Source organism: Hermetia illucens, chromosome 1 (genome assembly GCF_905115235.1).
Source record: "Hermetia illucens chromosome 1, iHerIll2.2.curated.20191125, whole genome shotgun sequence".
NCBI lineage: Eukaryota > Metazoa > Arthropoda > Insecta > Diptera > Stratiomyidae > Hermetia > Hermetia illucens.
In genome coordinates this window covers 136,603,093-136,630,950 of record NC_051849.1, presented here as the reverse complement: position 1 = coordinate 136,630,950, position 27,858 = coordinate 136,603,093, and the positions used below count along the sequence as shown (strand labels likewise).

General features: G+C 39.8%; 1 protein-coding gene across 2 annotated transcripts; it reads left to right on the top strand.

Annotated features, from left to right (window-relative positions):
• Positions 1-1,372: 1,372 nt before the first annotated feature.
• LOC119656951 (ATP-dependent RNA helicase me31b) lies at positions 1,373-27,783 on the top strand. Of its 2 annotated transcripts, XM_038063668.1 has the most exons (7): positions 1,373-1,547; positions 9,784-9,817; positions 10,572-10,656; positions 10,740-10,845; positions 14,098-14,476; positions 14,669-15,316; positions 23,175-27,783. In XM_038063668.1, exons 3-7 carry the CDS (start codon positions 10,586-10,588, stop codon positions 23,372-23,374), a joined length of 1,404 nt encoding a protein of 467 aa, XP_037919596.1. In that variant the 5' UTR covers positions 1,373-1,547; positions 9,784-9,817; positions 10,572-10,585; the 3' UTR covers positions 23,375-27,783. The 2 variants fall into 2 exon arrangements, with proteins under 2 accessions (XP_037919596.1, XP_037919604.1); XM_038063676.1 differs by lacking the exon at positions 9,784-9,817.
• The last annotated feature ends 75 nt before the right edge of the window (positions 27,784-27,858 follow it).

The following is a 27,858-nucleotide window of genomic DNA, read 5'->3' as shown; positions in this document are numbered from 1 at the left end:
GACTGGAAAGTCTATAAGCCCTGTCTGAGATGTAGCGATGGCGCAGGCCAACACAACAGACAGCATTTGGGTATATCGAATTGGTAGACATCGGCGCAAAATGTCTGGAGGTGTGCCCCATCTTCAAATTTGCTAAAAACTTGTTGCGCCCAATGGTATGACCCCTCAAAGTGGGATTCTTTTTAAAGCATCATGGCCAAGTTGAATTTTTAAGCCTATCCCGTGAGGAGGACGAAATAGGGAGGATGTGTAGAAGAAATAGAATGGTTATATTTTTCTAACTCCGTTAAAGGACTGCGGCGGTCAACATCCCTTTAAACGATAGCCCTATTCCCGCAGTGGTAAAGGAGGTTCTCTCTGCCAAATCCCCCATCTAGTGGAATATATGTTTATATGATTATGGAAAAACTAGGTTTGACGACTATAGAACCGGACAGTGAGAGGGCAAAAATTATATATAGAAAGAATGTGCGCCGTGCCCCGTTGCGTAATTTATTTGAGAGTGTATAGGCCCTATAAGGCAGACCTAGACTGGATACCGGTTGTTACGCCATTGACGATGATGGCCGACGAGTGGATCGCTCCAAGATCACTCGGTATAGAGCAGTAAAGGAGTGTAAATGTCCTAGGATACCCTGGGACGAGCTGAAGCACATTTCGGGTAACCGCGAACGGTGGCGGGTAGATGCGGTTGACATGCTACCCGAAAAATAAATAACCATGAGTGAGCAAAAATGAAATCCGCAAAACTGGGTCGTTTTGAAAAACTCTGAAATTGTTGTTTAATCAAAAGAAGTGATAATAGCGCTGGAAAGAGAAGCGACCGTAAAAGCCAAAAAATGGGGAAGAATACTCATGGAATGGTTTGGTGCAAATAATGACATGATGTGGCGCATTCAGCGGAAACTGAAAAGTATTAGTTGTCTTCAATTGGATCGGTTTAGCTATTTACCTGTGAGTTTTTGTTTACCCCGAATCACAAAATGTAGTGAAAGTCTTTCCTACCCAATTTGGCAATACAAACAGAATCAGACCTGCACAAGCACAGTAGAATTCATTGATCAAAGTATCTGGCAGGTTACCACGACCCTGCTCCCGCAATTTCCGCGATAAATTCCATGGAAAGCTTGCAGTTCATTTGTTTCAAAAATTTCGTAAAAAAATTCATACACCCCACGGACCCCAGATTCAATTTTTCCCGCTACCAACATCACATAAGAAAAATCACGTCGTACAGTAGTTCTCTCTTTGAACACGGCGCGCCGTCATCGAAGCAAGCGCTATCATCGGGAAATCGTAAATAAAAAAACTACCGTTCAGCCATGTTGAATTCGAATTCCGTATTTGTACACAAGAAAGTTCGGTTGTGTGGCTGCCGCGGCGGGTGTTGGTGTTGGTGTGGTTGAGAAATTTCCCCTTTCTGCTCGGATTTTACTTCATTTTGCTTGTGGCATCCGTGAATAAAAAAACAAGGCGACGACGACGACGACACAAGAGGAACAGAATTCAATTTTTATAGAAGGAGAATAAAGGAAGAGGAGAGAAAGGTAAAACTTGTAAATTATCGCAAATTTCGCAGGGACTCGTATACTTTGCGTTGATTCGAGCTTCATGTAATTTTGCGCCGGGAAAGTGTTAGATTTCCCGTCGAACGGCGAAGAGACGCGAGAATTTCGGGTGCGTAGAAAGTTTTTGTGTGGAAAATTTCTGTCCGTGAGTCCCAGTCGCCGCCGAGTGAGTGGTGTCGCTTCGGTCCCGCCTGGGGACAGTTTTCTAAGCCTGTCGCGTGAATTTTCCGCGTGGGATTGATCCGCGATCGGGAAATTGGACAGCGGAGTCTCGCAATACGGTAGCGGTGGCGGTGAGGTGCCACCGTAGGCCATTTTTGTCTTGTGCCTCATTTCGGCGCTGCTGGGATGGCGAATTTGTTGCATTTGAACGCGTCGCTGGGAGTTCTGCACGGTTAATTTCGGTGCGGGTACGAGTGTGACAAGCGGAATTCTGTGCAGGCCTAACGGGACCGGAGGGAGCTGGGCACATCGTGCATTGGCCCCACGGACCTCGTTTGTCGTCGACGGACCCTGTGGACCGGTCCTGTGCGATCCGTTTTGAGTTGGATGCTTTGTTAGTGGAGTGTCTGGTATCGGAGAAATGGCCTACTAGCGGGTGCCGGTTGCACTGTGAGTGCTTTGGAAGTGTTGTCTTTTGGAAGCGGGCGGACGGAGGCAGCGGCTCCATGCTAGAAGTGAAATTCAGGTGACAGCGACAATTTGGAGTTCGACTCTGTGCAATTATTGGCGCTAGTTGGCGGTTCTGAAATTTGTCTGGCGAACGCCGCTCAATTTACTTGAGACGAGTCGTGGCGATCTAACTGTAAATATTTCCGATTTTGGAGCGATGCAAGCCACTCCGGAAAATTCGCCAAGTGAGGTGTTCGTCGTGGCATGAGGTGGGCCAGTTTTTCGTGCATTTTACACGGGACTTTGGCTGGACCGAATTCTTAGTCCTTTTGCGGGAGAATGTCTACCAGTCCCAGGTTTCCGTGTTTCCATTCGTCTTCCGTTGCTAAGCAGTGCTTTTTGGGCTCATGGAGTTTGCTTCATTTCCATTGCTAATTGTTCTGTGCCCCGCATTGTGAGAGATAAATTGTTTTTATAGAAGAGGAGAACTGTGCCATGGTATTTGAGCCGGGTAGGCATAAAATTGCTTAAGTGAAACTGAACGCCAAAGGAGACAGCCTAGTCTCCTAGAATAAAATGGTAATATCTAACACGCGAGCGTTGAAATGTTTATGCCAGTTGGCCAGCCCGCTCTGCACCGCATATTCAAGCAAGCTTGGCAGTTCGGACAGGATTTTGCTTGCATAAACTCGAATTATTGCCTCAAAGGTTTTATGTTCTCTTTTTTCCAAAACTCACTGAGGATACAACATGCAAGGGAAAAATATAGAATTTCATATGAATTTAAATCAATTACTGAGAAAGGTTAAATTGATTTCAGGATGATACGATAGATTGGATGTTGGATACTATTCGGCTCAGATAATAATAGGTATCTAAGGAAACCAGATACCTTTGGGTTACCAATATTGCATTCTATCCCCAGCCATTATAAGTTGTAGCGAAGTTGCAAAAATGTGGATGAATTTCAACAAGTTTGCAAGTTGAGAGTTTTGAGCTGGCAACATAGTTACACTAACTGTAGCGTAATCGGCGCGTACGAAGTGTAACTGGCGTTAACATGTGGCTGGCTTTTTGTGAATTGATCGTAAATAATGGTTGGCCCCAGCATAACAGTAACCTTATACGGTCAGCTTCCCATAAACAATTGAAGGATGGATGAGTCAGTCTATTGTCACTCTGACATAACTGACTGGTGCCGAACAAATGGGAATGAAGTACAACAGTGAGTCGCACCTATTATGCAGCGAACCAGAAGCCGGCAGCCCAGATCCAAAGCTCCAAGGGGCGGCTACGTAGAACGTACGGATAACAGAAGAATTCCCAGGTGCCTACTCAAGGGTAAAATGGAAGGTGGAAAGACCACCTGGATTTGGAGGATGCGGTCGCTCGACCTAGAAGAGTAGAGGCGTGGACTTTGTCAGGTCAATGACCGACCTAGCGATCGACAATTGCCTTCCAGCACTGCAAGACGTTGCAATGGAACTTGACAATTTTACTCTTATGAGCTAAACTTTCAAACGGTTGGATTCAGAAAACTGAAGCGAGTTAAATAAAATATAACATTTATATACACGTTAGAAATTGAAAAAATAGCTGCTCGGCGCTCTAAAACTAGAGAAAACCTCATATGCGTGCTTCGGAAGTCCCACATCCGTTTTGCCAAAGGAGAATACTAAACGCTGATGTAATTTTATTCGATTTGCGACCATGCTTTCCTGTTTGCATTTTTTTGCTCATTCACCGCCGTAAACAGTCGTCCTTCGGCGCAAAGTAAGGTTGCTAATTTGCCGACGACACGGGTGTTAACTTGATGTTAATGTAATTCAAACTCGGATGTTTTGTAGCGTAACGTGATAGTTGCTCATAAATTAGGGTACTGTAGTGACAACCAACCTATCACGACATCCATTTTCCCATCGAATTCTATTCCTGCCAATATTGTGACACCACCGTCCATTTGACGTGCCTCTCGTGCAAATGCATGTTTTGGATATGCCTTTGGTATTGGCGACTTATATTTAAATAGTTTCCACTCGCTCGGCTCGCCAAAAAATACGTAGGATATTATGTGTGTCCTGTCTCTGCGCTGATTTATCGCGCTATTACCACTGAATTTAAAACAATGTGTAGAATTGCCGCTTTTCTCGCTCGGTTATTGCCTCCTGCGTGCATCTCGCTATATTAAGCGGGAATCGTGTAATTTTCGAAATATTTATTCTATTCCTAGTTTCCATTTTATTATTTTTCAAATTTAAAAAAAAAATGTTTAGAAAACGTTGAGTATTTGCTCCGTGATCCTCTTTCTAAAGTTGTATAGCAGTTATTGACTATTTGCGGTTTCGTCCAGGGCAGAGGCAACTCAGATGCTGTCTCATTTGTGCCTTAGGAGCAGTGCGATGGAAGTAGTTACAAGGGCATCCTTATACACATGGATAGCAACTATTTTCTAATTAACTAGTATCACGTCGTCGCCCTATAATTAAAAATTCGCTAGCCATAAATAGTAGCATAGATCCATCATATTTTACCGTGTATCTCAGCTCTGTTGAACATATTATTCATTCCACATACCTTCTCGGTTAAAGAGTGTGTTACGATAAGTCGTCATTTTCCACGTGCTTGTGGGTAATTTTTAAAATCTTCGTGGAGCAGGTCACCTCTTGCTCGTTTAACTGTTCAAAGTATCGTCTTCCTACTCCACAATTGCCATCTAATCTTCAGACAATATGAATAAGGTCGAAGATGTTAGCGTTGGGGGGATCATAGGGATTAAGTCAATGAAAATAATGTTTTCGACATCCGCTATATCCAGTGAAGCATTGAATCAGGTTGTATGTTCCTTGTCCGTATTTTGATCCCTACACTACACTTTCCATTAACAGGGATAAGTCCATAATTCCTTTCCAATAACAGGGAAGGTCTGAAGGTTCGTCCGTCTGTCGTACATCGCTCCCATATTTTTTGTTATGGTTTACGCTGTCTAATTTGAAAGTTTATTGGCATCTCATCTGATAAAATATCCATGGGGATCATTTTCTCTCATCTGCTAGAATGACCAAGATTAAAATTCAATAAAAAATGTGTAAATGCATTAATTACTTAGTATCCAATTTGATTGTCCGAATGGCTAGCCTGTCGTATCGGAAGGGTTGTCGAATACCAGTCCACTCAACTGTTATGAGTACCTCAAGGCAATAATCGTGCCGACTACACTGCCTCTGTAGGGTACCGTTACGGTTTTGAATAAAGTGCTCTTACATTTCAAGGCCCACATTCAATTGGATTGTGGCGCCAACCATTATTGTTATTAATCTAGATTCTGTTAACTGGTTAAAGGATCACGATTTTAAATTAAGAAGGAAGAGAAAAAACTAATGAAACTAGATTATGGAATTTCATCGGAATCGGGATGATTTTCATCCCGAATGCAGTGTTTTCCTCCTACGGCCCTGTATATATATGGCTTATTAATTGCTATGGAAATGGCTGTTCCCTTAAATTGTCGCACCAATGATTATTATAATTATGAAACGAATTGCTAATTTTACTCCTAATGTATTTCCCAATGAAAAGGAAATAAGCGTTTTCTGACAACTACTTATTCCTTCAAAACGGTGGTGTTTATCTTGCCGTCGATATTCTCACATGACTAGTGAGTATTGCTGGAATGACGTCCCTGGGGCTTTCAATTTTGCAATGATAGATTTGGCCCTCGTATCGAAACATTTTTTCTTACAGTTTGTGGGAATCACAATCTTTTTCTTCTTCTCTAAGGAGGTGCCCCAGCTCAGTTGTGTGAACATTGACGCTACATCCAGCGTGTTCGAAATAATGCACCCCGCTTCGGTCTTCCAACTCTGCCCCAAACGATGGCCAATTAGATATAATTTCGTAGAGTGTCTTTAGGCTCTTTAAACTGACTTCTGGACTTGGCGAATGGAATATAACTTCCTCTTCAGGGAATTTCATGAAATCTTTCAATGTTCTGTAAAAGATTGGATACTCGCCAATATGGCACAAGTTTACCGCACCTCGTGCCATGCTACGGACTGTTCCCCACTTTTTACCACATTTTACATTGTGTATGAATAGGCATCGAAATTATATTTTCCGATAGTCTCGCGCAGAAACCAACCGAGCCAATCCTGGCCTTGGTGGCCAAATTGACTATATAATGTAACTAGAAAGACATTGTCGATCATTGAATAGAGCTGATGGATGAGCAGATTCGTTTTGCTAGTGTTTATTTCAAAATAATCTTTCATGCTTCCATGTTTCTGAAGAATGCCTGTCATTACTTAGTGCGCATTAATGTGCTTTTATGCGTCATTCAAGGTCTCTCTCCGTTTTTGAGCGAAATACTGAACCGTATTTGCGGAACGTTTTTGCCAGGACTGGTCGAAACCCAGGGGGATGGCGACAAATAACGTTCAATATCTAACATAAGTTTGTGATTTCGGTCAAACTGAAACAGAAATTCTGGGTAGTGTGTATGGATGTCAAGGAACACATTATATACCTAATAAATCAAACAGAAAGTCATGCGCGTTGCAAAGGAAGACTTCCATGAACATGCATTGGTTACGTTGCCATGAAGTTGTCGGTTTCAACTCTCTCCCATACGCAGCTAAATAATCACAAAACTTTAATCAAAATCAAGCAAAAGCCGTTGTGCGCGAAAATAGGCTGGTAAAATGTATCTGCTGTATCCACGTTTTTCCTAGTTGGGACGCAGACTTAGCATCAGTACTGCTCCATTTGCCCCCCTTTCTAAAGTTTACTCCGTTAGAGGAAATAAACGAACATTTTTCTTCAAAGCTTGGATTTTTGAAGGTTTATTCATAGTTAGAGATCAATCGATGGTGGATTATACACAGTCGAACTTTTGATCTTTTGAGAAGATGCACTTGGGACGTCTACTTTATAAGGACCCTAGTGCGTCACATCAGATAAGTACGTGAGAGCAGGTGGACAAGTTATTGAGAATGAAAATCTTAGACTTAGGTGTAGTGAGTTGGAGAAGTTGGCCGTATTACTATTGTATACGTCTTAAATTGATCGAAGAGAATCTTTGTTGTCGCCAGTCAATTCTTAATTATCAAAAAATTAGATTTTGTTTAGGAATTTGAGAGTCCTGAGTCCGCTATCCACTTGATGGCGGACCAGACCAGTTGAAAACTTATTCCACGGTTGAGTTTTGAGCCACGTAACCGAAGTGGCCACAAGGTGATATTTGCTGCTGCTTGGGTTCTTTGGAAGAAAGATTGCCAACTTTGGTTGTGTTGGAGAGAAGAATCCTCTGAAGAATTTTTGGCCCCCTACAGGAGGATGGACGGATGAACGTCTGGTTGTGGACAAAATCCGGCTCAATAGTTTGCGGTGGGCGGGTCCTAGTAAAGTCTATAACGGCACTATCTAGAAAAAGAAGATGTTGCATACCCTGCCTGGAGCTCAGACAGCGTTTAGGGATATCCAATTGGTGGACCTCGCGCAGAACTGAAATGCTTGGAGTTCCTTATTAAGGCAGGTCTAAGCCGGATACTGGTTGTTGATGATGAAATCAATACTCTTAACGTGGGCAATTATGAAATTCTGAATATTGGTCTTCGTCTTTTCTCGAGAGTGGAGATCTTATTTCTAGAGGAGAAATTTGACGTTCGTCAGCTTCTGATAAAATAGATGGTCCTAACGTTTGTCGCTTTCATTGCGGTCTGTGCCCATAATAGCGTCATTATTTTGCTCCTCAACTAAAAGATTTATGATAATAACAGATGTCATCTGACCATAATTATGAGGTCCTTTTTTTGGCATCATGTTTGACAGTTTTGTGTTTGTCTTCCGAACCTTTGAGAATTGGTTGGTTGCAAAACCCGAGATTTTGCACATCGATTTCGTAATCCTCTGTCCACTCTTACTAGTGATTGTTGTAGAAAAATAAGTAGGGAGTTAGAATACCACGTGCTTTTAGCGATCGAAACGAATCAAGGGTCACTAGTCCGCTACACATTAAAAACACAATTAATTCCAGAACACAATAACTACAAAATATTTATCATAACCTAAACAAAACAGCGGCTATCGGTGTAAACTGTATTGCTACGAGGCTTTTGCTTAGTGCATTATTGGGTGTGTGTAGGAGGCAATGTTCATTGCGCTCGCCCATGATTATTATCTTGATTTGACTCAGGTCTGACATCCCGTCAAGGAGCAAATCTCTCTGCCACCAATGAGAATTGGATTCACAGATACACATCGGCAAGGAGACTGTGAATTACTAGATGCACCCTACGTATAAGAAAATGCGAAAATTGTATCGCGAGCAGGTCGTCTTCCTCAGCGGTCTTGACCCATCCAGGCAGATGTACGTCTGCCTTGATTTTCAATTTGATTTTCCTATAGTTCTAGGATTGTCCGTGAAACACTAGAGTGAAACACGTTTTTTTGCGATTTGTGAAAGGACATCAACGTCTGACAATGTAAGAAACAAAGATCTCATAGTTATTTTATATATGTATTCTTCCTGTATACTTCCCTTTCAGTGAATGACGAGCGATAAATTTCTAGGAAAGGGTTCCAGAGTTAGCAAATATTTTTGTTATCCGTTCAGTGTGATTTTGGATAAGGGTTCACAAATAATTATTTTGACAGCCGCGGCTGGATAAAAAGGCACAGTAGTCACTACTCTTAGGTATTGCATGGCTCGCAATTGCTTCAACCTCTTTCCCCCATTCATTTCTGATGAAAATATGAAACGTAAAAAAACTTACACGGGCTCATTTCACCACTCATATTACCCACACATTTCGAGCGATAAAATCTGGATATTTTTGGATTTTCTTTTCTAGACTATGCATGGTAGGTTATCAGTTTTATCGCTTATATTTCCGATTTTTTGCTATAGGTGTAAGAGGTAGGTAGGTTGGAGTTAAACGCCTTGGATAGGCTTGCAATTTTTATTTTTGTTAATGGTTTAGATGTTATTGATATTTTCACATCTAGAAAGTACTCATTACAACAATAATAAGCGCATTAACAACTTCTACTACGATTAGACCACGTGCTAGCTAAAAACGTTACTATGTAAGATGAAACTTCGGCTTTTCATAATTTCATGTAAAGTGAAAGGTGCATTTCATTATTTAAAAACAATTACTTCTTGCCCTAAAATGTGACTAGTTTTTCCCCGATTGAATCTATCGTGAGATTCAGATAAGCGCTGTACGATTGACTCATGGCGTCCCAAGTTTTGATAGGCTCTATAAATAGGTTTCCTTATCAAAGCAGTGAAAGTATGGCTCGTTGAATATGCCCTGCAGAGTAATGCGTTTGGTTTGTTTAATTATGGTGATTTTTGAGAAGGCAATTGGCTAGTAATAAGTAAACCTTTGCTTATTCTTTTTATGCTATGTTGGTTGAGAAAAGTATGTATAATTTCTCTGGGCGGAAATTACAGGAACTCAAAAACATGATGATATATTTTCGGATTCCCCATCATTTGACTGTTAAATGAAAATGTCCGATCTGACAGAATTGTTCCAAATTAATTGTTACCACTGATAAATTTCATGTGCTCATTCTCATTTTCATTCTTCTCTTTCAGTCTTCGAGAACAAAAAAACATCATTAATCCGAAGGTGAATGAATGGCAATTTATTCGCCATAAAGATGCAAATGCAACTGGATAACTTTTCCCTCTAAAACAAAAATTAAATAAGTTATAAGACATAACGGACTTAAGGAAGAAATCGGTGAAGCGTTTCGCTAATATTGTGATCAGACGAACAATATAAATGCATTTATCTAAGAAATCTTTGAAAAAAGTTGTACATATAAACACGGATCTAAAAAAGTGGGGCAGAAAAAGCCTTAACTAATGCTAATTTTAGCCAAAAAGAACTATTTAAAGACATTTTTTATATTTAAAATAATTTTTTATTTATAATTTTGGTTATTTTTCTTAAACCCTCTTAGTTGTTTAAGTCTCAATCGTTTCAGAAGGTGTGAAGATTTTCGCGAGCAAAATAAAAGAATTCGACCAAGAAAACTAACACCACATCGTGCTAACTGAAGTGTATTTTAAACGAAGATTCCGAGAATAAGTTCAAATCGTTCAATCGTTAACAAATGATAAATGCACAGTGATTTAAAGCAAAAAGGAGAAAAACAATTGAAAAGACAGATAAATGAATGAAGTTAATATTTAGCTGCAGTAGCAAAGTGTCGGAATTCCCGCGCTGTGTATAAACAAAACAAACATAAAACGTGAAACGAAATTATAGAGAGAAAGTGGATTAACGTTAGTTTTTTTCTAAGGACTATATATTTTTTTTATTATTAATATTATTGAATTGTAAAAAGGAAATAAGCAACGTTTAGACGATTTTTTAGCTTATTTTTTCAAAATGATGACAGAAAATATGAACGCTGCCAATCATCTGAATATGAATTCTGCCAATCATGGCAATCCCAAGAGGTGAGTATGCGTCCCAATGCAGTGCCTTCGTGCGATTTCTTCAGCATAAACTCATGGTAATCAAATATAATTTCATCTTTCAGTATAAACAATGATAAGACGGTTGCTACAGCAACTTTAAATAACGATGACATTGGTTGGAAATCAAAACTACAGATTCCTCCAAAGGATACTAGACCTAAGACTAGTGTAAGTATTGCGCATATTTTTTTTTTTTTTTTTGCTTTATTTTTGTGTGAGAAATTACGAACACACTGCCATCGCTTATTGTTAGCGGGCCTGCCAGGCATATCAGTAAATGCAATGTCTCTCTCACTATTGGGTAAAGATCAGATTTGTCCTCTAATATGGGTGTAATAAAAACGAGATTTTCAAAAACTAGGAAGTTATTTGAAAATATTAATCGAGGCATAATTATATTGAGTGGAGAAAATTCCGTCTGTTGAGTATACAATGACCCCTGCCCCGTTAAACTCAACGTGCGGTGATATCCCACACTGCATGCAATTTCGTCGTCTATACTAAATCTAATCGTGAGTGGATCTAGAATTCAAACTTATCAGGGAAACTGCGAAAGTTATATTTAAGCGAACGCCAAGCTAAAATGGGAAGAAAATAGAATAAAAAGATCAGGTGGCTGCCACTATATGATCCCTAGGCTCCGAAATGCCGTCCATACGGATCTGTCCAAATAAAGTTAATAATAGTATATTACTGTAATTTTTAGTAATGTGAGCTATAATACAGAGCATTATTTTACCAAGTTTAGTGGAAATCGCACTTTTAACTTATAATATGCCGAAGTTGTCGCTTCTTTGCAAATTTAAGACTTTGTCAATATCACTTGAAAGTGGAGATTTTCACATAATATGTGTATGCATCTATTACGTGCTAGGTTCTAATGAGACAAATGCACACTGAAACATTTTTATATATCTGAAGCGTCCGACTTCCGGTTTCCCGACTTGTTATTTATTCTTCCAAATCTATTTGGTCGCCTTCTAAACTAATCTTCTAACTTCTAAAATCGCCTCAGTGGTCTTTCGAATTTCGGGAATAGCCGGAAGTCTGTTAAATCACACATCGGATTTTTGGAGAAAGAGTCAGGGAGAACGATTACAGTGTGAGAAGGTGCATTATCGTAATGCAAAAGCCAAGAATTCTCTGCCTACAATTCAGACCTCTTCTTGTGAATAGCTTCACGCAACCGAAACATAACACTCAAATAATAATCCTTATTGACGGTTTGCCCAGATGGAAGGAATTCTGAATGGAGAACACCACGATAATCGAAGAAAACTATTAACATGACCTTGATTTTCGATTTGCTTGGTGTGTTGTCCATCGGTAGAGGTTGATAGTCGTCCGGAATATTCTTCGTCTTCAACAATTTCACAACTTCCAACAAAGTATGGTATCCGAAGGATTTCTTTGTCAGTCTGAACATTTTTGCAACCGAAATTTCATTCCAAAGACAAAATTTAATGCATTGGACGATTTCTAGCATCGCACAAAACCAAGCGTAAATCAAAAAGTAATGAATGCTTTGACATGAAATTTGCCGCAGTGACCTTGATACCTTAGTTGATTGTATACTTAAGAAGGGTACAATAAGTGCCCGAAATACGTATATATAACTAGCATATTTTTTATTAAGGGAAGCGTGGATAAAATTGACGAAATTGAAATTGATATTTTTAAAGGTAAATTTAAAGGTGTAAGCAGTTGATAAATACACAAAAAAATAGATTTTTTGACATCTGTAATATAGACTAATCCCTTAAATGGTTAATACCAACATTTGATTTCCTATTTCCAATAGAATAAAGTGGAATATTCGTCATGTGTAGGAATTTTTGTTGCACTGCGAGCAATTAAACTTGGTTCAATCAAGAAAGGAGGGCATATTTTACATTTCTCAACAATATTATGCAGCGAATTTGATGCTTCTCAGGCTTTACAACATATATCGGTGTCCTTGGAACATGCCTTCGTTACTTTCGTGGTTTTCTAAAAACTCCGGGAGCCAGATTCAATACGGTTTTCGAGCTACGCTTTACAACCCAGTCCTGTTTAGCGTACTTCAAACGTATTCATCTAGAAGGATGGTGGCAGTTTTGAGTGCAGTTGCATTAACCAGAATGTTATTCTTTCTCTTTGCTACGCTTTTTAAGGTTTTGTGTAAAACCAACCCCTATTAGAATCAATTCAATATCTATTACAACCGATTTACTCGGAAACGGCTGAAGTTATTGTCACGGAAATTAGAACATGTGGTTTTTGAGTTGGGTTACATCCATCGAGTGGCATCATTTTGCGTTGTGTTAAAGAGAGGCTCCTCCCGTGCATGCGAAAGAAGGGTGTATATTTGAATATGGTCGTGTGGTTGATGTAATAAGGGCTTGATAAGTACTTTTCGAAGCTGGTTTTGTCTCTGATATTGGGTGAAACATAGAGGAGTGAAGGCTTAAAATATATGTGCCGCGAAAAGTGTAACAGGCCTCGTTCTCAGAAACTATCCAATCGAAAAATCAGAAAAAAATAACAAAAATCTGGGCGTCAAAATACATTCAATTCCGGTATCTACTCGAAAGTTAGTGATGGGGATAGTATATTACCTATTTTAGAAATTTACTCGTATATATGTACAGGCAGCAGAATAATAACGTAGCACACAATTTTGGAAAGTTTGAACGAAATCCAACTATCCTTGACAAAGTTATGGAAGGTCAAATTTTTGTACTTCATATGAATTTATTGTAGCTGTGTAGGACATCACCATCATATAAAATAAACTTATATAACCGGCGAGCGCATGTCTTTAACATGTTCGTGTCTACATCTTCAAGTTTAGAAATACAGAAGGAATATTTTGAATTTTTAGCTATGTCGCATAGAAAAGCGTGCGTAGTGGTTCCTGACATAAGACAATCACAAAACCTCTATACCCGAAGCGTCCAGCTTCCACTTTGCGATGCTTCTCTCATCGCCCCACAGAGATCCCTGAAGATCAGTTTGAGCACATTTTGAGAACAACAAACTTCACAGGATAGCTGTCTTAAGTCAGATACGTGAATTTTCATGCTCTTCGCCTTAGCTTGCAAGTCACAAGTTTTGATGGGGTATAGTCGCTCGTGCTAACGTTTGGTGCCTAGTGATCGAGACATACTTGGTTAATTTTTTTCCTGATCGTTTTTCGGATAGACTATAACCTATCTGCAACTTGTGCTACAGAATACATGATAGAAAATGAACTATACGAAAGTGGTATTCATAATACCTACAATAATTTTGGTCCCGTATCTCTCTGTAAACGATAATTGTAAACGTTTTGATCAATCCATCTTATATTTGCACTTGGTTTGACATTTTGAGGTTTCAACATTTGTAAAAGATAATTGATTGATTAATGACATTAGATATTCATATTTGCCTTTTCAGGACGTAACGGACACACGAGGAAACGAATTCGAGGAATTTTGCTTAAAACGTGAATTACTTATGGGCATTTTCGAGAAAGGTTGGGAGAAACCGTCACCAATTCAAGAAGCTGCTATTCCGGTCGCGTTAAGTGGTAAAGATATACTGGCACGGGCGAAAAACGGTACAGGAAAAACTGGTGCTTATTGCATTCCCGTACTTGAGCAAATTGACCCGTCTCGTGATGTTATTCAAGCATTGGTCATCGTTCCAACGAGAGAGTTAGCACTGCAAACTTCGCAAATTTGTATTGAATTGGCGAAACATTTAGATATTCGGGTTATGGTGACAACTGGCGGCACCAACCTTAAGGATGACATTATGCGAATTTATCAGAAAGGTAAACGGAAAGTGAAATTGTTGCTTGTGTTTTTTAGGAGCGCAATATTTTATCGTGATGAATTTCCTCGGATTCCCCATCATTTGATTGTTAAATGACAAAAACCGATCTGATACGGCTTTGATACTCAATGTAGACTTGTGTAAACTTTTGATTGGAGGTAATGATTCGTGATTTTTTGTTCCTTTTCAGTACAATTGATCATTGCAACTCCTGGCCGTATTCTGGATCTAATGGATAAGAAAGTGACAGATATGTCACAGTGCAAAATCCTCGTATTGGACGAGGCAGACAAACTATTATCACTAGATTTCAAAGGCATGCTGGATCATGTTATAATGAAACTGCCGAAAGATCCACAAATTCTTTTGTTCTCGGCAACATTCCCGCTCAGTGTAAAGAATTTCATGGAAAAACACTTACGAGAACCATACGAAATTAATCTTATGGAAGAGCTGACACTCAAGGGTGTGACACAATACTATGCATTCGTACAAGAACGACAAAAAGTGCATTGCTTGAATACGCTGTTCTCGAAGTTACAAATTAATCAATCGATTATCTTTTGCAATTCAACGCAGCGTGTTGAATTGTTGGCGAAGAAAATCACAGAACTTGGCTATTGTTGTTATTATATTCATGCCAAGATGGCGCAGGCGCATAGAAATCGTGTTTTCCATGATTTTAGACAGGGGCTATGCAGAAATCTAGTCTGCTCAGATCTGTTTACACGTGGTATTGATGTACAGGCTGTGAATGTTGTTATTAATTTCGATTTTCCACGTATGGCTGAGACTTACTTGCATCGTATTGGCCGTTCAGGGCGCTTCGGGCACTTGGGTAAGTAATGTAGTTTTCATTTCTTTGTCGTTTCCGGAATTAGGTTGGCGCTTTACGATGGAATGTTTGAATGATTTTATAGAGTTTGATGATGATGACAAACACGGATTCCCCAATCACTTGATAAATTAAGTGAAAATCTTCCGAACTGAGATTGTTACTTCAAGTTCGTAAAATCTTAGCATTTCCGTCATAAAGTCTATTTGTTACTTTTTTATTTGTAGTATAGATGAATACTGTTTGCTTTTCACGTGAGTAATCCATGCGAGTAACGTTAATTATTGGCACTGCGCTGATTTGCTCTGTTTTCATGTTTTGGTTTCGACTTTTCTTGGTCTGTGTTTTCAGGTACTTTTTTGAAATAGTAATCTTTGATGAGTTGCAGAATTGTCCGAGCTGGGTTGTTCGGTCCGTAATCGTACCTACTTTTGTCATTCGTATTTCCTTTTGGCTATTTTCTTCATTGGCTTATTTGTGTGGAAAGGATACAGATCCTGAGAGCTAACGCAAATCCTTCCACTTCAGCAAAGGTATCCGCAGCATACAGTTACTTGAGTGACAATGCATATAGGCATACCTATTAGAACTCTTTATCATCGATAAGAGAGACAAGTTGAAGGTTGCCTACTTAAGATTTGGTAGTGTTAATCTGAGAGGATTTTTTGTTGAATTTAGGGAATGTGCATGGTCGTCCGTTTAAGCATTCAGTTATCAGACCATTCACTTTAGTATGATACATTCAGAGTCTTAGAATGCAAGAAATTTGCACAAAAGTGACAACTTTGCCCTATTATAATTCTGTTAGTAATAGTACGATTTGCACCTAGCTTGATACTGTCATGCTCTATAGTATAGCCTATATTATTGTAAGTTGGTGATTTCAGGATAAACTTAATGGGGTTCCCAGTCAATTGCTAGAAAATATATTTACAATCAATAGGGTTATATACTATTATTATTTTGGGGCCTAGATACCATGTGCATGGACCACCATATTTCATTTCATATATTTGGGTTAGGTAGTTTGTGAGAACGGATCCTTGAAATAATTGATCCCTTTCGGACATCCGGACTCCTCTCCTTTGCAACCAACCAAACTAATATCAGTTTCGGAAAGTACTAATTGAAACCTTCCACCAGAAACCCCATCGTTCACCTCCTTTTGGATATATGGGGATCAGAATCGAGAGCAAGTGGGCAAAATGTTCCAATGGAATTTAAGCGTGTAGTGGTTGGAAATATAATCCTTCTCGGTGAGTCGACTCTTCGACTCGTCCACATTATTGAGTCCATACAAAAGGGACAGCACTATTTTTACCTCATCTATAGCAGTAGTTGCAGCTATCGAGAAAATTTTCGCTGGAAAAATTAAAAAGCAACTCATAACGGTAAAACTCATCTAAATTAAGTTCACAAGATAGGGGAGATATCACACAGTGCAGCAATTATAGAGGTATCACGTTGCTGAGTACCATCTATAAGATATTCTCCACTATCTTGCTAGGCCGGATAGCCCCATACGCCCAGAACATCATTGGCCCATACCAAAGAGGCTTCACTCCAGGCAAATCAGCAACAGATCAGATTTTCTCTCTGCGGCAGGCGATGGAAAAACTGTTGGAATATGGACAACAGTTGCACCATCTGTTCATCGACTTTAAAGCCGCCTATGATAGCATAGCCAGGGTAAAACTGTACACGGCCATGAGAGAATTCGGTATCCCGACGAAATTAATAAGACTGACTAGGCTGACCCTGACCAATGTGCGAGGCCAGATAAAAGCAGCAGGATCACTCTCAAGACCATTCGACATCAACAACGGTCTACGACAAGGGGATGCGCTATCATGCGTCCTCTTTAACCTGGCCCTCGAGAAGGTGATCCGTGATGCTGAGGTGAATGCAAGAGGTACGATCCTCTTCAAGTCCACCCAACTACTGGCCTATGCTGACGATATCGACATCATGGGAAGAACCATCCGAGACGTTCAAACTGCCTTCATCCAGATCGAGCAGGCGGCGCGAGATCTTGGGCTGCACATCAATGAAGGCAAGACAAAATACATGGTGGCAACGTCAGCACCGAAGACGAATCAACCAACAACATCAAACCGCACTGGTCAAACACAAGCACGAACAAGAATAAGGATAGGGGAATACAACTTTGAGACCGTTGAAAATTTCTCCTATCTAGGGTCGAAAATCACAACCGATAACAACTACGATGATGAAATCCGCGCACGGTTGTTGTCAGCCAACAGAGCCTACTTCAGCTTACAAAGACTGTTCCGCTCGAAACGTCTCACCATAGGGTCAAAGCTCTTACTGTACAAGACTATGATCTTGCCAGTCCTCATGTATTCCTCGGAAACTTGGGTTCTTAGCAAGAAAAATTGCGAACTCTTGGCCGCGTTCGAGAGAAGAATCCTCCGAAGAATTTTTGGCCCCCTACATGAGGATGGACGATTCCGTAGCCTACACAATGACGAAATCTATGAGCGATACCATAACCGTCCGGTTGTGGATAAAATCCGGCTCAATAGGTTACGGTGGGCGGGTCACTTAATCCGTATGGATGAAGATGATCCCACCCGGAAAGTCTATAAGGGCAATATCTATGGTAGGAAAAGAAGACGAGGCAGACCCTGCCTAAGATGGAGCGATGGCGTGGGCCAGGACGCCAGACAGCTTTTAGGGATATCGAATTGGTGGACCTCGGCGGAAAACCGGGATGTCTGGAGTTCCTTATTAAGGCAGGCCTAGACAGGATACCGGTTGTTGCGCCGTTGATGATGATGATGATGATGATGAAGATAGTTCGGTTTTTTTCGTGGAAAATATTACAAAATGCAACAATCGGTATCCGGTCTAGGCCTGCCTAAATAAAAAACTCTTAGACACCCCGGTTTTACGCCGGGGTCCACCAATTCGATATCCCTAAAAGCTGTCTGGCGTTCTGACCACTCCATCTCAGGCAGGGTCTGCCTCGTCTTCTTTTTCTACCATAGATATTGCCCTTTTAGACTTTCCGGGCTGGATCATCCTCATCCCTATGAATTAAGTGACCTGCCCACCGCAACCTGTTGAGTCGGATTTTATCCACAACCTGACGGTTGTGGTATCGCTCATAGATTTTTTGATTGTTGTAATTTCCTATCTTTAATGTTTTCGTTTGACCAGTGCGATTCGATGTTGTTAGTTCTTTGATTTTTGGCGCTAACGTTGCCACCATGTTCTTCGTTTTCGGATTGTGCTTCCCATAATTCCAATATGTTCAACGTGGGCCAGAAGTTCGATGGACTTGAAGAGGATGGTGCCTCTCGTATTTACATCTGCATCACGAATTCCTTTCTCTAGGGCCAAATTCAAGAGGACGCACGATAGGGCATCTCCTTGTCTTAGACCGTTGTAGATGTTGAATGGTCTCGACAGTGATCCTACTTCTATCCCGCCTAACAATATAGGGGAAAATATCTTATAGATAGTATTCAGCAAAATGATACCTCAATAATTGCTGCACTGCGTGATATCTCTCTTTTTATGTATGGGACAGATAATGCCTCGTTGCCAGTCGTCAGGCATTGATTCGTTGTCCCACATCTTGAAAATCAGTTGATGAACCGCTTGGTGTAATTGGTCGCCTCGATATTTAACCAATTCGGCTGTAATTCCATCGGCCCCTGGCGACTTATGATTTTTAAGCCGATGATTTTCATGGAATGTTTCTTCCATGCTTGGTGGTGGCAGCATTTGTCCGTCGTCTTCAGTTGGCGGGACCTCCAACTCGCCGATATTTTGGTTGTTGAGCAGTTCGTCAAAACACTCAACTCATCGCTCCAATGTGCCCATTTTATCGGAAATCAGATTTCCGTCTTTGTCTCGGCAGGATGAAAATCGATGTGAATAAGGCTTCGTCAAACTCAACTTCGTAAAACTTCCGCGCCTGGTGCGGTTGCTCCCTGTACTTTTCGAGTTCACAGACCTCTTGGTTCTCCCAGACTTCCTTCTTCCGCCTGTGAAGTCGCTTTTTTGTTCGACATAGTTCTCCTATCTAGGGTCGAAAATCACAACCGATAACAACTACGGTGATGAAATCCGCGCACGGTTGTTATCAGCCAACAGAGCCTATTTCAGCTTACAAAAACTGTTCCGCTCGAAACGTCTCACCATAGGGTCAAAGCTCTTACTGTACAAGACTATGATCTTGCCAGTCCTCATGTATTCCTCGGAAACTTGGGTTCTTAGCAAGAAAAATTGTGAACGCTTGGCCGCGTTCGAGAGAAGAATCCTCCGAAGAATTTTTGGCCCCCTACATGAGGATGGACGATTCCGTAGCCTACACAATGACGAAATCTATGAGCGATACCATGACCGTCCGGTTGTGGATAAAATCCGGCTCAATAGGTTACGGTGGGCGGGTCATTTAATCCGTATGGATGAGGATGATCCCACCCGGAAAGTCTATAAGAGCAATATCTATGGTAGAAAAAGAAGACGAGGCAGACCCTGCCTAAGATGGAGCGATGGCGTAGGTCAAGACGCCAGACAGCTTTTAGGGATATCGAATTGGTGGACCTCGGCGCAAAACCGGGATGTCTGGAGTTCCTTATTAAGGCAGGCTTAGACCTGATACCGGTTGTTGCGCCGTTGATGATGATGGTGATAGTTCTTGGTAGATCTCTGCGCGTGTTCGCATTGTTTGAGACTGCAACATTACTTGGTATGCAACATTCTTCCGTTCCATTGCAAACTTACATTCTTCGTCAAAGCCGCCGTTCCGACTTTTCTTACGGCTGGGGCCAAGTATCTTTGTAGCCGTATCAATGATAACATTCTTCAGGTCGTTGTGAAGATCATTTGTTGATACTTCATCTCCAGGATCTGCGGTTATTGCGGCACCCATTTCCCCCTTATAGATGTTGCGCAGGGCTGTGTAGTGAATGGCTTCAGTATTCACTTCCACCTGATTGCTATACTAAGAGTGTTGTAATTCGAGCTCGGAGCCAACGAGATAGTGGTCCTAGTCTATATTAGCCCCTCTATATGTTCTGGAATTCATCAAGGCTGCGAGGTAGCGGCGCTCAATTAACACGTGGTCAATTTGGTTGAAAGCGGTCCCGTCTGGAGAGGCCCATGTACGCTTGTGCACCGCTTTCCGCGCAAACCAGGTACTTCTGACAACCATCTTGTGCTATACTGCTATCTGAATAATCCGCAGTCCGTTATCATTGCTATCCCTATGTAAGCTATGGGAGCAGACGTATAGCCTGAATACGGGCTCCGTCCCTACTTGACTGTTGAAACCTCAAAGTATGATTTTGATATCATATTTGGGACAGATTTCGAGGGTCCGAGCAACTATCTCGTAGAAAGTATCTTTCTCCGATTCTGCAGTCTCTTCTGTAGTGGCGTGAAAGTTTATGAGTTTTATATTTCTAAATTTGCCTCGCAAGCACAGAGTTCAAAGTCGATACAGGCAGGTATCAGCTGCTTGGCAGCTCCATCTATGTACAGTGAGCACACATTCCATGAGAAAATGCGCAAATCATTATTCCGTTGTCGGATTCGTCGTTTTAAAGTCCATCCTGTCCGAGGCTCCTTCTGTCACTTCGTAACGTTTGATTTCCGTGTATGGTTTTCAGCTCTGCCCAACCCCCGATCTGTAGGACCAGTTGGAACAATTTGCCCCATTTTTAGGCTCGGGAGACTCGCCTTCATCCTTTTGCGTCTGCAGCTTTTCATTAAGAAAGAGCTCCCAGCGGTCACCATGTGGAGCTGAAGATAGGGTTTGATAGTAGAGCTGTTGGTGTTAGTTCAACAGGCGTTTCCCAGGTTTTATGCTCCATCGTAGGTACCAATTCACGTTTCGCCACCCGCATTGCTTCTCCAAGCAAAAGCGAAATTACTTTTGCCATTAAAGCAACCAAACGGAATAAATCCGCCTTCTTTGACGGTCTCTCTTGCCAAGCTTTTCCGTGTAACTACTGAATTCATCGCAGAGTAGTTACTTCCGCTCCGTTATAAAAGTTGTAAAAGAATTAGAAGAAGGACATTACCGTTAAGGTTCCGAACAAGGACATCTGTCTACAAGGCGACAGCTTGAGGAGCATGTGGGTGTTTTCTGTTGTCGCAGAGATATTAGCTAAAATTCTCCTAGAATAGATTAAGTATGATCGAAGAGAACATGCCGGTTTCCACTCTGGACTCTCCTGTAGTGTCGATTGTATCTGCGATATTATGTTTAGGAGCACTTTCCGGAGAAAGCAGTAGCTATTATTAGAGCAACATATAATAATCGTTGGCACGACAATCCAATTGGTGTGTTAGAATGCTTTATTCAAGGCCGTAATACAATTACCACAGGATTACGGTACACCGAAGGAGGCATTGTATTCATCATTGCGCAAGCACGTGATTATTAACGTGATTCGATTCAGGTATTGATTCACAGCTGAGTCGCCTGGTACAAATCCTGCTACCACCAGTGAAATTTGAATCGTGATAACTCGCGCATGAATCAGTAAGTCGTCCGAACATTGAACTATAAAAGCGTAAAATGTCACGTGACAGGGTTTGGCAGGGTTGTATCTTGCCGCCGATACTTTTCGTCTCGTTATGAATGACGTTCTTCGTGCTATCTTGGTTGGATGACGTAGAGGGATTTCATTAAATCCTCCAAATGATGATGACATCTGCTTGTTCTCTTACCGAGTCATGGGCCATGGCTAAATGGCTCTAGATTTGGAAAGAGAGGCATTTGGAACTATTTCATCATCAACATCAAGTTGAGACTGGTCTACCCCGATGTTTTCTCTTTTCTGTTATCTGGAAGTAGCACATTGAAAGTGAGCGTCACTGTTGCTGAAAACCTCTAAACTTACGTTGAAACAATAATGAAGAGCTTGTTCCACGTACGGGTCGGATACCAACGGATGTGTTGATAAGAAAGGAAAAGTGATAGCGGATGAAAGGTGTTTTCTAATAATAATAATCATTGGCGCAACAATCCAATTGGACCAGGGCCTTGAAGTGTGTTAGAGCACTTCATTCAAGATCGTAATGGTACGCTACAGGATCATAGTACCATATAGGAGGCAATGTCGCCAGCATTGGGCTCGCCCGATATTATTTCCCTGATTTGACTCAGGTACTCATTCACAGCTGAGTCAACTGGTATCCGACGTCAAATCACGATAGAAATCTCACTGCCATCAGTGAGATTTGAACCGCAACCTCCAATACGATAGTCTTGTGCTCTAACCACTCAGCTATCCGGACAAAGGTGTTTTGGTAGTGTTTTAATAAACATATTTTAGTTTCGGCGTTAATTGGAAAATACTAAAGTAAAAGATCGAAATGTGCAAACTAAAAGTGAGACAGGACTCATTTCATATCAAAAATTTATGGTGGTACGCCTCAGGTATGTGTTCAAGCAAACCAAATTTTCTGAAATTGTCCCGAAAATTCCCTTAAGTTCAGTCTAGGAGTAGGAAAAATTTTTGCAACGGCAGAGGATGTAATACTGGAAAGTTTCGTGCAATCCGGATATTAAAGTCGAAGTTAAAGTAGTTACGCTATAGAAATAGGAGAGAATAATTGACATATAAGTGAAATAATTAAGTTCCATATGTGGAGGATTGACTTTTCTCCATTCCTTTGTTGTGCCTGTGAACTGCTGCCCAAGTTTGTTTGTTAAAAACGACTTTCATGGAGCTACTTTTCGTATCAAGTAATTGAAAATGACATTTTGATTCCTCAAGCAATAAGGACCGTTGAATAGCAAACTGTGTTCATTTAGTCCTAACAATTGATTAATTTTAAATTTCCAGAGTCTAAAAAATGTTCCTTCCATTTGCAGGCATTGCTATCAATCTAATTACATATGAAGATCGATTTGATCTACATCGCATTGAAAAAGAGTTGGCCACCGAAATTAAACCAATTCCCAAAGTGATTGATCCTGCACTTTACGTTGCCACCTCGTTGCCTGCCTTGGGAAGTGGTAATGGCAGCGACATGAATAATTCGATAAACGACGAGGGTAATGTGAGCAAGTGAAAAATGGGGCAGGTTGAACAATGGAAGTGTCCCCGAAATAGTTAAGTGCTACAAGTGTGTATGTGTAAGAGTGCGTACGGATGTGTATCTGGTTTGTATGAAAAATGTGTGGAGTGTGTTTACGCGTTTTGAATTTATAAACAATGAAACCATGAATGATGAACAAATTGTGTATGAATACATCGTGTGTGCTTGTGAAATCTTTCTTTTTGATCGATAATCATGTAGTGATGAACATTCGAATGATATGAATTACGGGCAAAATGAAAGTGTACAGAAAATGAACAATTACTGAAAGAATCGTTTGAATATGAACAAACAATGGAGAAAAGGAAATGCAAAGCGGTGGATTAATCGCGTGGGTTTTTCTGTTTCATTGCAAACAAGAACGAAATACAAAGCGCAGGATGATTAATCGTTTTTATGCTTAGTATAAAGAGAAGTCGATTTTAAGCTGAAATTCAAATTAGGAAGGAATCAGAAGTCATTTTGTGTAAGCTTGACAAACAGCCGGTGAAATAACCAAACCAGAATCAGGTTTTAATGTTTTGTAAGGGTGAATCCTTTACATCATCGCCCGCAGAAAGTCGCACTGAAATTAAATATATACAAGAATCCGATAGCAAGTACCAGGCAAGGAGCCGCGAATATGTAAAGGATCTGCCCGTAAACATTGAAATGTTGAAATAGAAGGACCTATTTTTTGGAAATATTAAACAAGCGAAATTATATAGAAATAACAACCGAATATGCAATAGAGATTGAAACGAATCAAAAGTAGGAAAGAAACATTCAAAGTAATAAAATCAACAAGTCCAGCAGCAAATTGTATATCTCCCATTTCTATTTCTTGCAATATTTTTAGCAATAAAAAATCTTCAGAAAACTTTCCGATATATCATTTAATTTCAATTAAAATCGATTGGTGGTAACTTGTTTTTTGTACGTTTAGATACTTTCGGAAAACCCTGAACAGCAAATGTGAGCGAAAGAAATTTCGTTTCTTTATTTTTCTCGAGAAATAGAACATATTCTGTAGTCAACATTTATCAACTAAGTATTCACCTTAGACTGATCGGTTTGAAGTTTTGTTAATATTAAGAAATCTTGTCAGAGCGATTTAATCGCCTTTTTCAAACTGAATTTGGGGAATAATACAATTCGCAAATCCAACAATCTTTAAAAAACATCGAAAAATTTAAGAGTTTTCTTACTTTTTTGTAATTTAAACAATTGGAGAAAGGTTGAGTTGTCAATAGAAGTACGAAACGAGAGGGAAGGAGTTTAAGGTTCAAATCAATGGCGATGGTTGTAGTCTTATGCTAAGCCATCTGAAGGCATTTATAGAAAAGTACAGTAGAAGTGAAATTGTAATAGAGCTTCACTACAAACATTACGAATACACGAAGCAAGGCATAAAAAACCAGCTCCAACTCTCTTTATTTTTGTTGAAAGGAAATATTCTTATTTTCATTGAAATTTACTTTACTTTTCGTGCTTTCTCTTTTGATTCTTTGTCCCTACCTTCAACAACAAAAACAATGAGAAAGACTGTGACTACATTCGTCTTTTTACTGTTTTTGATAGAAAATTTTATATATAATCTGGAGATGTGAAAGAAATAGCATTGAAGGCTTTGAGTAGCTTCCTTATATGGCCGAAACGAAAGATTCAAAGGATACTTCTACGAGTTCGAGTGCAATAATAACAAAATTGTATCTATCCAAACTACAAGTACTTGGAATATAACGCATTTGATGTGGTTTCTTTCACATTTCGCATGTATCAAAATCAACTTTCTTGAAAATTTGGGAGAATAGTGTGAACTAAAACAAAAAATAAATTATACAATTAAGTGTAAATAAGTAAGTGATATAACGACTTAATGTCCGTATATTTGTCTCTTTTTGCGAGACGTGAAAGGGTGGATAGGGAGGAAATAATGAAAAATAACTGGGAAAATGAAATGAGAATGAATAAGGAAGTCGCGTAATGAAAAGAATTTTTTTGATGGGTTGCAAATAAGAACTTAGGTGACGTGACCTCTTTCCTTTTTGAGGAAAGGAAGGTTAGAACAAGTTGAAAGTGATCGATTCTGTTTGTTCACTTTTTTCGAATTACAATTATCATTCGTTACCAAGTTTCTGATTCTGCAGCTTTGGTTGTTTTAGATGTAAGGAGCGACTGTAGTCATTTATTATTTTAGTTGTGTTTTGGTTAATCAAGAATTTCCCCTTGAAGTTATTCGTTTTGTATAAAAGACCTGACTAGGATTTATAACGGTGGTTGCAAATATCATCGTATTGTCACAATACGTAAAAAAAAGAAAAAGATTGGACAATTTTTCCATCAAATCAATTTTTGTAGAAAGTTAAGATGTTCCTCCACACGTTATAAATCCTGCTGAGCCCACGGAAACTACATTATGATACACCACTATAAAGCTAAACTTGATGCTATGAGTTAGGTTTGGAAGCACTTCGCCTATCGTAATTTATATGCTTTTTAATTTTTGAAAAATTGATTCAGCTCTGTATATTGATTGACGATCTGAAAACCATGATAAACCTTCTGTAATTGTCGAAACATTGCGGTTAAGTTAAAATTTGCTATGGGGGAAATTGGAATTTTTTCGGACCGAAACTATAACAAGTGGAGCTTCGACAATTATATGCCTTTTGCAATCAACGATAAACAATTGCAAAAATTATTAGAATATCTCAAAGATACTTTCCTGAGCCTCGGAAAATACTCGATAACTATTCGCCAATTTTGAATTGGAAAAAAAATATTGGTTTTGTCTTCTATCTGTACAGGCACAAGTTTCTTTGGTTTGTACCAGTGAAAAGGGATTACTTTCTTTTTCATTAAAAAGGAAATAATAACTTACAAAACTTTAATTTATCTTTTTACTTTGGAGAGAGTATTTTAAAATGTCCATATTTTTTCATAATTTGAGGTAATCTTCCCGGTGAACTACGAAATAGATTGTTTAGTTTTCGAGATGTTATGCCTTGCCTCTAACATTCTTCAACTTTATGTTGGTCATATCTCTCCTCTTCATCAAGACGCTTCGGGATATTCTTGAAAATTTTCGATAAAATAAATTGTAAATGGAAGTGGATTTTGTTCAACTTTGCCCACACAAATTTTTGTTTACTCCTGAAGATCTCCGTGATATTATATTTCTTTTTCTTTAATTTGCTGGGATGTAAGATCACATCTCACAGCGTTGAACGTGTTTTAGCAAATCCATGGCGTTTTTTCGTGTGCTTTAAATGGAAAACTCGCCAATTTACATTCGCCTCCTTTTTGTTGTTGAATAAGCCTTATTCCAACTGACATTTGCTTTTGGTGATTTCTTATTCTCAGGTAGATAGCGGTAACTAATGTTATTCTTGTGAATTCCATCAATTTTTTTAATTAAAATGCTCGTCACCGCTTCACAATACCTAAATTATACCAGCACCATATCCAAATGACTGATATTTCAAGGTTGTTGAACTATTACAGCAACAACAACGTAAAGCGGCGCTTTCATCATGGTTACCAATATAGTGTGCTGCAAGTCAGATTTAAGCTGCAGGAGCGGTTAAAGAACAATCCGAACGAATATATATTTTGTGAGAAGAGCTGGCTTTTGGTAATTGTTCTGTCTTGCCTGCAGCGTGTCAAGTTGCAAAACTAGCAATATTTGTATGCTACAGTTGTCCAGTTAACAAAAGCGGAGTCATTAACTTTCGTACATCCCTCAGGCTAATTTCAAGCAGTAGCCCAGTGAATGACATTCGGTCGCTGGTAATTTAAATTCCGATAATCGACGTTACCACTCTTTCTACAAGTCATTACATTTACATTCCATATCTGATTAGATCCTTTTCGCTAACTTAATTTCTACATTGTTTGTGAAGGAACACTTACGCCCACCCACAATATTCATGATTAAATTATTTTCAACAGTCGATGTTGACCACATTCTTCCTCGTGTACGGTTTGGTCGTGAGTGAAGTGGTCTAACATACTTCAAGGCCTAGATCCAAATTAAAATGTTGCGCCATTCCCTGCCCTAGTGTTAAATTTTCACCGATTTCTCTAAACCGTTCATCCTGATACCATTTCTTCTGATTTTGTCGCGGTCACTTTAGCAAAAATTGCAGGATTTGAGGCATTTTCAGTTATGTTACGGCTCTCGTTCCTCCTCTATATTACTCCGCATGAAAAACAGTGGTGGACACATCCTATCCGTCTCTCAATCTCACGCAACGATATCCCTGATTTTGTCAATGCTAGCTATTGCCAATTGTTCATATTCATGTGTCAGGAGTACATCACCTCACATTTAGTCTTTGACGGAAGTTACGTCTGAGATTGAGTTACGATGCCTAAGCATTAACGTCTTTTTGGCCTATTTGGAGAATTTTTGTTCTGCTCAAATTAAGCTCATCAAAAATATAATGAACATTGCGGCCGAGTCATGGTCACAG

What these genes read in the sequence shown, in the direction of transcription:
- LOC119656951 (XM_038063676.1), top strand. Translation starts at nt 10,586, where the DNA reads ATGATGACAGAAAATATGAACGCTGCCAATCATCTGAATATGAATTCT. An exon ending in ATACTAGACCTAAGACTAGT is followed by an intron (nt 10,846 to 14,097) that starts GTAAGTATTGCG and finishes TTGCCTTTTCAG; the next exon opens with GACGTAACGGACACACGAGG. An exon ending in TATGCGAATTTATCAGAAAG is followed by an intron (nt 14,477 to 14,668) that starts GTAAACGGAAAG and finishes GTTCCTTTTCAG; the next exon opens with TACAATTGATCATTGCAACT.